Source organism: Triticum dicoccoides, chromosome 1A (genome assembly GCF_002162155.2).
Source record: "Triticum dicoccoides isolate Atlit2015 ecotype Zavitan chromosome 1A, WEW_v2.0, whole genome shotgun sequence".
Taxonomy (NCBI): Eukaryota; Viridiplantae; Streptophyta; class Magnoliopsida; order Poales; family Poaceae; genus Triticum; species Triticum dicoccoides.
The window spans coordinates 199,983,889-199,996,713 of NC_041380.1; the positions used below are offsets into that span (position 1 = coordinate 199,983,889).

A 12,825-nucleotide genomic window follows, 5' to 3' on the forward strand; every position below is an offset into this window, starting at 1 on the left:
TACAACTAATATACAACCACTGGGTTACATCAAAAAAGGAGAGGAGCACAAGGTGTTGAAACTACACAAGGCATTGTACGGGCTATGCCGAGCTCCTCGGGCGTGGAACATCAAGCTTGATCGTACAGTAGTTTCTCTTGGTTTTGAGAAACGTCCACTGGAGCATGCTATGTACAAGCGAGGTAAAGGCAAGGATCGTCTGCTAGTGGGCATCTATGTTGATGATCTCTCGATAACTGGAGCAGATGAGGAGGAGATTGCTAGATTCAAGCTACGAATGAAGGAGCTTTTCAAGATGAGTGATCTAGGGCTCTTGACTTATTATCTCGGGATCGAGGTACATAAAAAGCCGGAGGGAATCACACTATGCCAGGAGGCATATGCAAAGAAGATTCTTGAAAGCTGTAGCATGGAGGACTGCAATCCAAGTCATGTTCCAATGGAGCCTCGACTTAAACTTAGCAAGACGAGCCAAGAACCCGCGGTTGATGCAACGGAGTATAGAAGTGTGGTCAGAAGCCTAAGGTATCTTGTGAATACATGACCGGACTTGGCCTATTCCGTTGGCGTAGTGAGTCGCTTCATGGAAGCACCCATGACAGAACATTGGGCAGCTGTGAAACAAATACTCAGGTACATCAAAGGGACAACTAACTTCGGTTGTGTCTATTTGAGAGAGAAGCGGAATGAGATGGTGGAGCAACTTGGCAACAGTGATAGCGATTTGGCAGGAGATATTGACGACCGTAAAAATACCTCATGGCATATTTCTTGGGAAGAAGCATAGTGAGTTGGCTATCACAAAAGTAGAAGGTGGTCGCATTATCATCCTGTGAAGCGGAGTATATTGCAGCTGCAACCGCGGCAGGACAAGGTGTGTGGCTAGAAAGGCTACTCGATGACCTCACTGACAAGGAACCGGAAGGAGTGGTGCTCTACGTTGACAACAAGTCCACGATTGCTCTATGTAAGAATCCAGTGCATCATGATAGAAGTAAGCACATTGATATAAGGTATCACTACATATGGGATTGCATGGAAGAAGGCAAGATTGAAGTCAACTACATTTGCACCAATGATCAGCTTGCAGATATTCTGACCCAAGTCTTTGGGGCGACAGAAGTTCATAGAGATGTGGGGAAGGATCCACGTCCAAGCTGTGAAGTGAGGACATCATGGTTGGGGGGTGATTGTTGGAGTCAACCACGGCTAGGTAGTCCAGTCCGGTATGGACTTGGTGCAATCATCCAAGTAGGATTTAGATAGGCTAGTTTAGCTTCTTTAAATACCTATGTACCCGATCAAAGCAATACAAATCGCAGGACCGACACGGCCCTGTTAGCCATCATATCGACTGTGTGCTCGTGTGCCTGTTATAGTTGTGCTGGTGCGTTCTAGCCGGAATCAATCCAGCTGCTTGCTTGCTTGCTTACTTGTACGTCTACGTAGTCAACGTGCGTTCTGCAAAAGTAACTCAGCCGGTCTGACGACTACAAGTGTGCTCTAGACGGAAAGCACTCGTCTACGAGCAACGTATAGGGGATCTGTGCCAACAATAACAACATGCACTACCGTATGCATTCACAACATATATAACATATATTAACATTAATTACCACAAGATGCATTTCGGTTTCACATTACTAAGACTAACATTACTAAAATTCAACACATATAGCAACATCAAACATATGAATCTAGATCCACCAAATAACAAACAACTACGTAAGCTATTGCATTTAGTAAGCTCCCTTATAGATGCTTTGGCTAGACTCTAGGAAGTTGATTCCCACAATTTCCAGAGCAGGTTCTGGCATTGGCTGATGCAGATGCTACTCTAGCAGAAGATGCCACCAAGCACGATGGCAATGCCTTGCATCATGTTGTGGCCAAGCACGCCCCGCATTAGATCTATGTGAGGTAGGACACTCCAAAGCACCATGTGGGCCCACCAACGCTGCCGTTTGAAGCTGCAGCTAGAGGAGATATGAATTATGACAACCACACCTGACCATTGCAAGGGTAAAAACATAAAAAAGTAAAGTCCAAGTGACATATGAGACAAAAAGGAAATCCTATTTCGGTAAGACTTGATCTGAATCGTAGTCCAGACCCAAGTCAGTTTAGTGAGGGCGACTATGGAAGTCACTGAATCGGCTCAGTCTATCTTGTCCTGATCTTTTTTTGTCGCCTGAACCGAACCTATTTTGAAAGAAGTTAATTTATCTCATGGTAGTCTCCCTTAGTCCCTTTGTGAAGCATTCATTATTCGGTCCTTCTCAACTACCATTGGTCAAAATCGAGGCCATGCACTAAACTCAAATCTCACCATATTGGTCGACTAGTGATGGAGTGGGAGGAAGGGATAGAGTGGTGTAAGGTAATGCTGATGGTTTTCGAGAGAGTGGTCGAGGGAGGCACCATGAGAGCTAAGTACTTGGTGAATTTTTCCCAGTTATCACAATTTGCCACATTTATGTGTAGCTTCCAGTAACAAGTAGGTGTTCACGCTCATCACTAGTACGTATGATGTAAATTGAGCAAAAGGATAAAATAATTAGGGTTAGGGAGCTCTAGATTTTTACCAAAACTTATATTTCACTATTATATACTCCCTACATTTCATAATGTAGTGCATATAATTGCTTTAAAAAATGAAACTTTACAAACTTGACCAAGTTTATATGGAAATATGAAACTACATCTTATGGTGAATCTGATGATATATATTTGTCATTCTAGATGTGAATGTTTTTCTTCACAAACTTGGTCAAAGCTTTTGAAGTTTGATTTTTCAAAAAATCCATGTGACCTACATTATGGAACTGATGGAGCAGTAATATACCTTAATTTCCATCTCTTTTATGTAATAATTTGGATTTTTGAGGTAGCTACTTAAGGAAGCATATGAAGTGCATTTTAACTATTAATGAAGAGGCTCCAACAATTTTGTATATTGAAAATAAAATATTGCACCATATTTTATTATGGTGCACTTGCTATTTTAAACCATTAAATGGATTTCTTGGTTATTAATGGATATAACTCAATTTAGAACAACAAGTATAGGAGAATGCCTAAAATCTGATAGAACTTTCATATTTCATTTATTGAGTAGCTTTGTAGGTCTTATCTCTGAAATGCTTGTGAACATCAAACATTAAGGCATGAAAACAGAAATATTTAGTTGGAGGTTATTTGTATTTTATTGAAAAAACTATAAATGAAATATGAAAAATATGAGACTTGGAATGGTGTGATCATATGACCTCAAAAGGCTGTGTTAAAAAGTTTCGATAAAGTTGGGATGTGCATTGTTTAGTAACTGGAGCATCTCCAAGTGAAGAAATCGTAGATTTGAAAGGGAATGTTTGAGGTTTGAAGGTGAAATCACAAGTGCCTCATTATTTGAGCTTATAATTTGGAATACAACTTGATATTACAATATTATATAGTAACTAGCAAACATGTTCGTGTGTTGCAATGGGTAAAAGAAAAACACATGTACCTAACCCAATAAGCCAGATTCAAGTATGTCCATGTCCTCTATTTTAACATGACACTCCACCCATATTGCCGCTTATCCTTCTTCCCATTCTCACTGATGGTTGCCTTGCTATCTAGCTAATTGATCGAAACACGTCAGAATGTGTTCAATTCCAAGACGATGAACTTGACACACCTCTCACTGAACAGCGCTGTAAAAAATGTTTAAAACTTTAAAAACTAATTTGTAGTAACAGATTGATGCTTGAACCAGTGGCGGAGGAGCGGGAGGAAAGAGAGAGCTTGCACAGGCAAGAACTTCACAAAGTTACATAGGGAACACCTTTTTCTTTTATTATGTGAACACTGTAATTTGGTTTATGCAAAAAAATGAAAACTAATATGTTAGCATTTTCAAATTAGTGCATGTTGCCAATATAGTTTTGTTTTAGATTTCTTATATTTTCTCATTGGATATTCAGATAGACATCATATGTTATACCTGAATCACCCACTATTTGTCCCAGAAGATTCCGTATATATCATTCAGGATATTTCATACCACCAAATGCCACCTGAAATTTGCAATTATTCAAAATTTCATTAGGTCCATATTTTCCACTTCCATAATATATCAGTTGTTTTGTGGTGAACATATGCAGCAAATTCCAGTCCAAATAACAATTGGTTTCTTTTTCCATATAATCATATAGAAAGGAAAAATCATATAATTTTGGCTAAACACACGTCATAACCATAGCTCATTATTTATTTACTTATTTTTTAATCCAAATGACTCTTTTATTTCTGAAAAGAAGTTTTTCTGTAGGAATAATTAGCTGGGATTTATGCCAACGCGCTCATGCAGAGGTGTAACACATGTTCTCTCGCACGCACACCTCACTCTTAGCCACCAAAAAATCTAGCTCTGGCCCTTCGGGGACATCCAATAAAAAACCTCGCCCTCAGCTAAAACCCTTTCTCCTCTCCCTCACCTCTTCAAAATTGCTGCTAGCCAAAGAATCCAGTCTGCTACAAAATTGTGCATCTAGTTAATGAATAAAGAACAAAACGCAACGTGCAGGCAGGTTGAAAATTGTAGCAGTCCGGTAGGCACCCAATATTTAGGCAATGGAATGAACATATATAACATATGAGTGTGCAAACACACATATACCTGAGTGTTTCTCATGCTGAGCGGTCAGACCATAAGGAGGTAGACATAGACCATGGGAAAGCACGGTCGCTGTCTAAGATGAACGGCAAGAAGAGTAGCCGCTGCTGCACTGGCAAGGCGGCGACTGCCGTCTAGGTGCTCTGCGGTCTCTGCAGCATACTTCCACCCAGCATATTAGCACACGCACGCACGATATTGGCGCGGAGCATGGAAGTAATCAGGTCGACATAGACTGTGATGGAAGTGGAACACTGTCGCAGTGGAAGATGGACAGCGAGCAGAGGAGCCGCTGGCGTTTTGATTTTCGGTTTGAGATTTTTTTCGCCCCTGGCTGAGATGGCCGAATTTCGGCCATTTTCAAAAAATTTGTCTGAAATTTGACAAAAAAATTTGCCAAGTTTGATCAATTTCGGCGAAAGATAGATTTCGCCCCAGGCCCAGATGGCCGAAATTCGGCCGAAATCCATTTTTTTGGCCAATTTTCAAAACACAGGGCACTGTTGTTCTAGCAAGATAGTTGGCGCCATGTATACAGCCTGCGGTCTCTACGGCGTACTTCCGCCCATCAACTACACTGGCAGGCCGGCTCCTAATTGTTCTTAATTGATGGTCCTAACGTTCAATCCTAGCATATTAGTGCATGCATGCATGACCGGCCAATGTTGTCGAGAGTCTGGGTCTTGCTCGAGATCATCTACTCGTCCCACGTCTTATATCATTAAAGAGGGAAGACCGGGACACCTTCATCCGCAGAGGACATGCAGCGCCATGATTCATTACGACCGTAGTTGCCATGAGTTTGATCGGTGCTGATGCATACGTATATCCCTTCTGTTGAATGAAATACCTCCAGTGATTATACCATATTCCATAGGAATGTTTAAGTTGATACAGTGACTTTTTAGTTGAACACTACATACACCCTTATTTCCTCTATCTTGGTTTGGAACATGGATACCTCCGGGTAACTTCATAAATCTACGTTATACATAAAATAAGGGTCCCGATAACTGCCACACGTGTGGTGTATCGGGTAGTTGTGCCACACGTCTCGTGTGGCATGGACAGCAACCACCCCACACATCTACGTGTGGACAAAACAACTAAGGCCCACACACCTCTTTTTTCCCCTCCCGAACCCTCTCACATGCGTGTGTGTGGGCGAAGTTGATAACGCCCACACGTTCGTATGTCAGGCCTCGTACCCTCCTGGTCCCGCACGCCACGCGTGACGCCCACCGTGCGCCCGCAGTTGCCATGGTCCAGACCCTCGTCCATGTTCGTTTAACTGCAGTTGCCATGTCGCTGAACTACGGTTGCCATGTCGGACAACTGCAGTTGCCATGGTTGCTCAACTGCAGTTGCCATGTATGGTCTGATCTAATGTAGTTGCCATGATTTCATAATTTTAGGAGTTGCCACATACTAACACTAGGCAGTTGAGAGAGTTGTCATGTGCTCACAAGCATGCTAGGGCAGTTGCCATGTAAAAAGGAAGAGTTTCCATCTGCTTACGTGCACGTTATGGCAGTTGCCATTTACGTGCACGTTGGGGCAGTTGCCATGTACCATGCAAAAACACATGGCAACTCGGTAAAAGAGAGTTGCCATCTGCTTACGTGCACACTAGGCAGTTGCCGTGTACCCTGCAAAAACACATGGCAACTCGGGTAAAAAAAGAGAGTTGCCACCTGCTTATAAAGCACACTAGGGGCAGTTGCCATGTGCGCTGCGAAAACACATGGCAACTAGTAGCTTGGGTGTGGGAGAGGAGACGGACGTGTGGGCGAGATGGCAAATGCCCACACACTAGCCCTTGTGTGCGCGTGCAAAGTGGCGTGTGGCGCGAACTGCTGAACGCCCACACACCGGCCACTCCATATGGTAAAAGGGATGTGTGGGCGACCTCTCTCACACACCACACACACGAGTTGTCCTACGTGGCATACAAAATCAGCTAATTCGTGCCAAGATTCGTGCAGAAGTTACTGAACGGTGATGGAGACGTGTGGGTGAGTTGGCTAATGCCCACACGTGTGGGCGTTAACATTTCCGTAAAATAATCCAAAAAGTTATGGGATCATGGAAAAAGTTATAATGACATGCAGATTCATTTTTGAGAAACAAATTTGAATTAATATCTCTGTGGGATAGATGAAAGACTGCTGAATGTAGGCCTGATGATGAGTTGGTGGAGATGTTGTACTGATAACATGTTCCACAACCTCTTCCACTGAGTCTGGTCCAAGGGTTGCAGAGCAAGAGTCAAGTAGATGTAGATGAATTAGTCAATCAACTCCATTGTATAGAAAGTAAAATTGACAAAGTGAATAGGGGCAGAGTTCTCTTTATTAATGATTTTTGACTGCACTTATAATGATTGATGGGTCCACAATGGGCTAGTGGGCTGCTCCTCCGGAGGCCCAAGTTTTCCAACATACCTATAAAGAATGGGGATTTACGATTGAAAAAGGTGTTAATACACAAAATGAAAAATATGCACTCCTTCTCTAAATGTTATTAGTTACTTGGAAGATTTATTATCGAAAGATACAGACTTATTTGTGAGATGTCATATTCTAGACTCACAAATTGTTTGACATCATTAAAATTGTGGTGATTGTTGAGCTATTATATTTTTATGCTTTATTTCGTAAATAAATTTCACTTTGATGGTCCCAAGATTTTTATTTGTTGTGGCAAAAGGAGAATGTATTTGAAAACATTTCAATATGTAACGTTCTACAATATTGTCTTATTCACTGGTAGTTCTATTTTGCTTCGTCACACAGCGAGTTACATAACTGACTGCACCCCATAGAGGTTAAATGAACATTATGCTTCTGCTAGATTGATAGCTCTTATGTTTAATACGTTGTACATCCATGCTGGTTTAAGAAATCCAAGTTCTATTTGATCCAGTTGATCGTGAAAATGGAAAATAATTGATACAATGGATGATAATATAAGTTCACCGTGGAACAAGAATTGTTCAAAGGAATAATAATCTAAGTTGGAAACATTGTAGCTCAAATTGAATCACGCGCTAATTGTCCTATTTATTCACAATTACTCTAATTATATTCAACAACGAACTTCCCATTTACAATATCTTGATATTTCATTTGTTAATACATATTTCACGATACTTCCCATGGATGTATTAGTAGGTGTCATGTGTACCAACTAGCACAATTGGCTCATCTACAAAAAAAACAGGCAACTTGGCTCAAGTGGCATGCTGTTAAATGAAGAAAAGAGGATTATGTATCATATAATGATAATGTATCACGATAAATGATGATATACTGTGTTTCATGAAAAATAATAAATGAGACGATCTGAAATATTAACTTCTGATACTATGCAATAATGATTATATATATCACAGAATAAATAAGGCATGCAGCATGAGGGTAGTCCCCGCACACTATATCTTAAGTTGTATATAATCTCCTTTAATATATGTTTAGCTATAGCAGTTCTAGTGAACTATATCTCAGTATTGTATCCAAACAACCATTACTTAATGCTTTTGGTGAGAGACAAGTTAAAAGATGTCTTGCATTAGGTTCTAAGATAACTATTTAGATTAAGATAAAATTGGTCTCTCTTTTCTTATTACATATAGTGCCACATGAGAATTTTACCTATGAAATCTTGTTAATAAGCATGCCCTAATACTCCCCACTATGTGTAGAGTTACCCTCCCTAATTGTATACATCAATGTACATTCACATGATTTATATTGTGAAAAAATATGAATTACACATGCATGATTATTGATGTTTTCCAATACCATGATGTAGTCCTTTGTGCATTTTCCCAATGTTTTTTGCCTTTACAGATGTTCTAATACATTGGATATTGATGGATTTTTGTGACATTTTTAGATGCACGAGTATGACTCTTATAACAGTAATCATTCACCCTATAAGCATATTTATTCTGATTACAACTAGATGTAAATTTGGAACTTCAAATAGGTTAAATATATTATACAAACTCAATAAAAAAATTCAAAGAAACAACAATTGTATATAGGCATGTATATCCCTTATAGAAAACACAAGTGAGCTACTTGGAATAATGATAGATATAATCATGTGCCTACAGGTTCTTCTTTGACTTTTCTACAACATTTATTGGTGTGGGAATGATTTGCCCACCTATGGTAAATATTACATTGCTAGTCGGAGGCATCACATCATGGGGTTTTTTGTTCCCTTTTCTCGAAACAAAAAGTGGGCAATGGTATCACACTAGTAATCCAACAAGTTTAGTTGGATCAAATGGATACAAGGTATGTACTAAAGAATTTACTTGTTGGTTGGAATTTCATCTAATTTAATTTTTACCAAGATACTACTTCTATACGAAAAAAATTGCACTTTATAAAATACTATCTAAGTTTATTTGTATCTATGGAGTCTCATTACTACCTCTATATTGCGGGCTATAATCACATTTCCCAGTCCGATCACACAAAATTCGATGCAATTATTGTAGAATATCTAAATATACTTTGTTTGATCTTTAATGAAAGAGCATCGATTTATCATGGTTATCCCCAAAATACATGGCGGTGGAGCTAGTGTGGACAAATATATCCTCGCAATCTCTTAGTTTCAACTTTACAAACAACTGTTATAGCTCGCTGAACTGTCTAGGATAGTTTTATTTTCCTCCCACACCCTTTTATAGACTCAGTACATTACTAAAGTTTTTTTTATAAAAAATACAAGACAAATCTATTAATGTTGTCCTAACCATTTTTTATGAACTCGGCTTGGCACATTAAATTTTGGAAGTAACTTCTCTTAGCAAGTAGTCCCAAATATTAGAAAAGTTCTCCCTCTTTTGCGAGACATCTGCAAGAACGGGTAAAATAAAATGATTTGTTTAAACTTACAATTAATTACTGATTTTACGCGTTGAGATATCGGATAACAATCTTTAGCTGACCTTACTTAGCATATTAATTATTAATCTATTTCACTTCGTAGTCCTTCTTATAGGCCAACTCTACCTTATCTATTATCATTTACCATGAAGGGCGGAAGATTATTTTTGTAGAGTCAAAAGTTGAGTGCAAGTTGTTTTCACGAAAATAAAATAAACAAAAATACGCGCTACGTGATACTTCCCACAAGTGTTATATACGATAGCATTCAAGCCCTGTCTCTAGTTGTCAATTGTTACCAAAATCTAGCCTTTTTAGGGAACATCTAAAAGTGAAAAATACAAGTAAAATATTCATTGACAACAACACAATTTGATTATACCCGACCTTTTTATTGTGGTAGTCTAAGAATATTTCATACCTTTTTCATTTTGGCTAAATAACTTGGACGAATAGAATTCCCACTTTAGTAACCGTTTCACTCATAACCATAATGTAGTTCTTCTCCACAATAATACTCAAAGTCATAGTGTGTTAACTCATTGTTTGTTGGATTTATTGGCATGTCTATTTACAACTTTTCTTTTGATTCTTTGAATTGTTAACTTTTGAAGGACGAAATAGTCTCCAACAATTAGGCAAAGTTTCAGTCAAATTTTCACTTGATCCTTTGAAATATTAAAATTTTGAAGTATGGAATAGTCTGCAAAATAAGCAAACTTCCAATCAAACTTACAACCACAAATGCTAACTATTTGGTTCCTCGTCTCAAAACTATGGGGGTCAAGTCACTTATAAAACTAAAGCTAGGAAAGACGCACAAGGAAATAGCAGATGTTGAAACATAAATAAAATCTAATAAATATGTCAGTAAGTTACTTTTTCTTTCTTTTCCTTTAGCATTTTATGTGGTCTAACTCTTCAAAGTTATTTAACAGGTCTTTATTACAGTTACACTTATCGTTGTTGATGGTATTTATAACTTCATTATACTACTTGTCACTGCCTTCATTGACTTCAAACAAAAACAACAAGAAACAGATTCAGTGGTGGGGAACTACTTGAGAAAACACCCGAGTCTTAATTATGATGATCGTAGAAGGATTGAGGTATTCCTTGAAAATAGAATACCTTTTTCCATACCAGTGACTGCATACGTGGTGTGTGCAATAATCTGTGGAATTATTATCCCAAGGATGTTCTACCAGATAACTTTCTTTAATGTCCTTACAATTTACATTATTATACCGATACTTGCGCTCACCAATACCTATGCAACTGGGCTCACGGACTGGAATGTTGCATATACTTACGCCAAGTTCACAATCTTCATCGTCTCAGCATGGGTTGCCAAACCTGGTGCAATTGTCGCTAGCCTTGTAGCATGTGGGCTAGTGGTGTCAGCACTTCATGTTTCCTCGCAAGCAACACAAGACGTGAAGACAGGTTACATGACACTAACCTCACAACGAGCCCTGGTCATCATGCAAATTTTGGGTATAATCACTGGTTCAATTCTTACCCCATGCATCTTCCGTGCCTTCCAAAACACGGCCAAGGCACACATTCCCATTGGAGCACCAGACTCAGAATACCCATGTCCATATGCTGGGGTTTATCGTTCCATCGCGGTGGTTGGCATAGGAGGTGTCAAGGAGCTCCCTGACCATTGTCTAAAGTTTTGCTTTGCTGCAGCTTGCTTTGCCATTGCAGTCAACACACTCTCAATTGTGTCTCAGAGGAAAGGCTGGAAAATAATGAACTACATTCCCAATGTCACCGTGTTTGCATTGCCATTCTTCATTGGATCATCTGGCCCCATTGATATGTGCATAGGCACTATAGTGATGTTTGTATGGACTAAAATTAATAGCCAAAGTGCCATTTTACTATCATCAGCAGTTGCAGCAGGCTTGATGTGTGGAGACGGGCTATTTGCACTACCATCATCAATGCTCACCCTTTTCAGTGTGGAGCCACCCATGTGCATGAAGTTCATTCAGAGCGGGAAACAACTTGACTTGGCAGATTCCTTCATAAAAACTATCTCCGCGCCTACAAAGCCATGAGGAATGCATTTCACAGGTAAAAGTAACTAAATATTTGTTTGGACATATGTCTCTGAGGGTGGATCAAGCAATACTTTGTAGCTATCAACAAGTCGATCAAGGATTACAAATAGTACTGCAAACATTAATGTACTGCAAACACTATATCAACATTGTGGCATTGAAATAGTAGGCATTGCAGAAACTATACAAAAAGTGATGATCCCAGGAATTCAGCTTTAATGTAAGAGTGGGTGCATTCTCTTAATGCACATTAATGTACTTCTCTATATCATGTTATAATTATTTACTTACTAAGAGTGTGTAAGTACACCCACACTATTACACTCTCTTTGTAGTTTCATAATGTCAAAACATAGTGGTAACCTATGTAGGCACAAATTCCTCAATGTATTGTTATTCAATGGGTAGGTGTTTACACTTAACTGATTTTTGACTCTATGTAAATACATGTGTCATGCATATGATTGTCAATTATTTGTTGAAATGTGGAAACATCTAACATATAGTGCACATTGGTCACTACAGTTTGTCCTAAATATCGACGACTCTAGATGCCTTTATCCCTACTTTTTGGGAACTATGTATACTAGATGACCCATTGTGCCAATTGGCGCAGAGACCAACTGCAGCCCAGAAGTTAAGGGAATTATGTGAAAGATAAAATGAAAGTTAAATGAACTATTTGAACACATTTGAAGATACCAACTATGTGCATGGGTGGAAAGACCAACTTCACCCAAGAAGAAAGCAACGAATAAAACAAAAAATACATGAACGATTCGAAGAACGTTTCTTGTGAATGGACACCAATTAGCGCAGAGACCAACTATAGGCCGGAAGTTAAGTGAACTATTTTTTAAAGGATGTCTTCCTCAACTACCAACAAATGATTACTCTCATACTAAATTATTTTTTACGTAATACTGCATTCTTATTTGCCTTGACGGTGACCATTGCCCAGTGATTTCTTTTGCGACGACTTTTGATAGATGACTCATTGCACTATTGGCACAGAGACCAACAGAAAACATCGCCACAGAGACCATCTGAACAACAATTTAGCTAAATTATTCAAAGGACGTTTCTCGTGAATTATCTGAAAGTTGTGATGTTCGTATTGTGTTTGTACCTGCCATGTATAAACTAATGCAGAGACGTCCTATACAAACGGTTTTTACCCCCTTTC

General features: G+C 39.0%; 1 protein-coding gene across 1 annotated transcript in view; it reads left to right on the top strand.

The window, feature by feature from the left end:
- Positions 1-12,005, top strand: part of LOC119277794 (probable metal-nicotianamine transporter YSL3) — a 109,954-nt gene extending 97,949 nt beyond the window's left edge. The window contains exons 5-6 of the mRNA XM_037559147.1: positions 8,781-8,967; positions 10,506-12,005. Of these exons, the coding sequence (XP_037415044.1) occupies positions 8,781-8,967; positions 10,506-11,636 (1,318 nt within the window). The 3' untranslated portion in view covers positions 11,637-12,005. The remainder of the gene's footprint in view (positions 1-8,780; positions 8,968-10,505) is intronic.
- Positions 12,006-12,825: the final 820 nt, after the last annotated feature.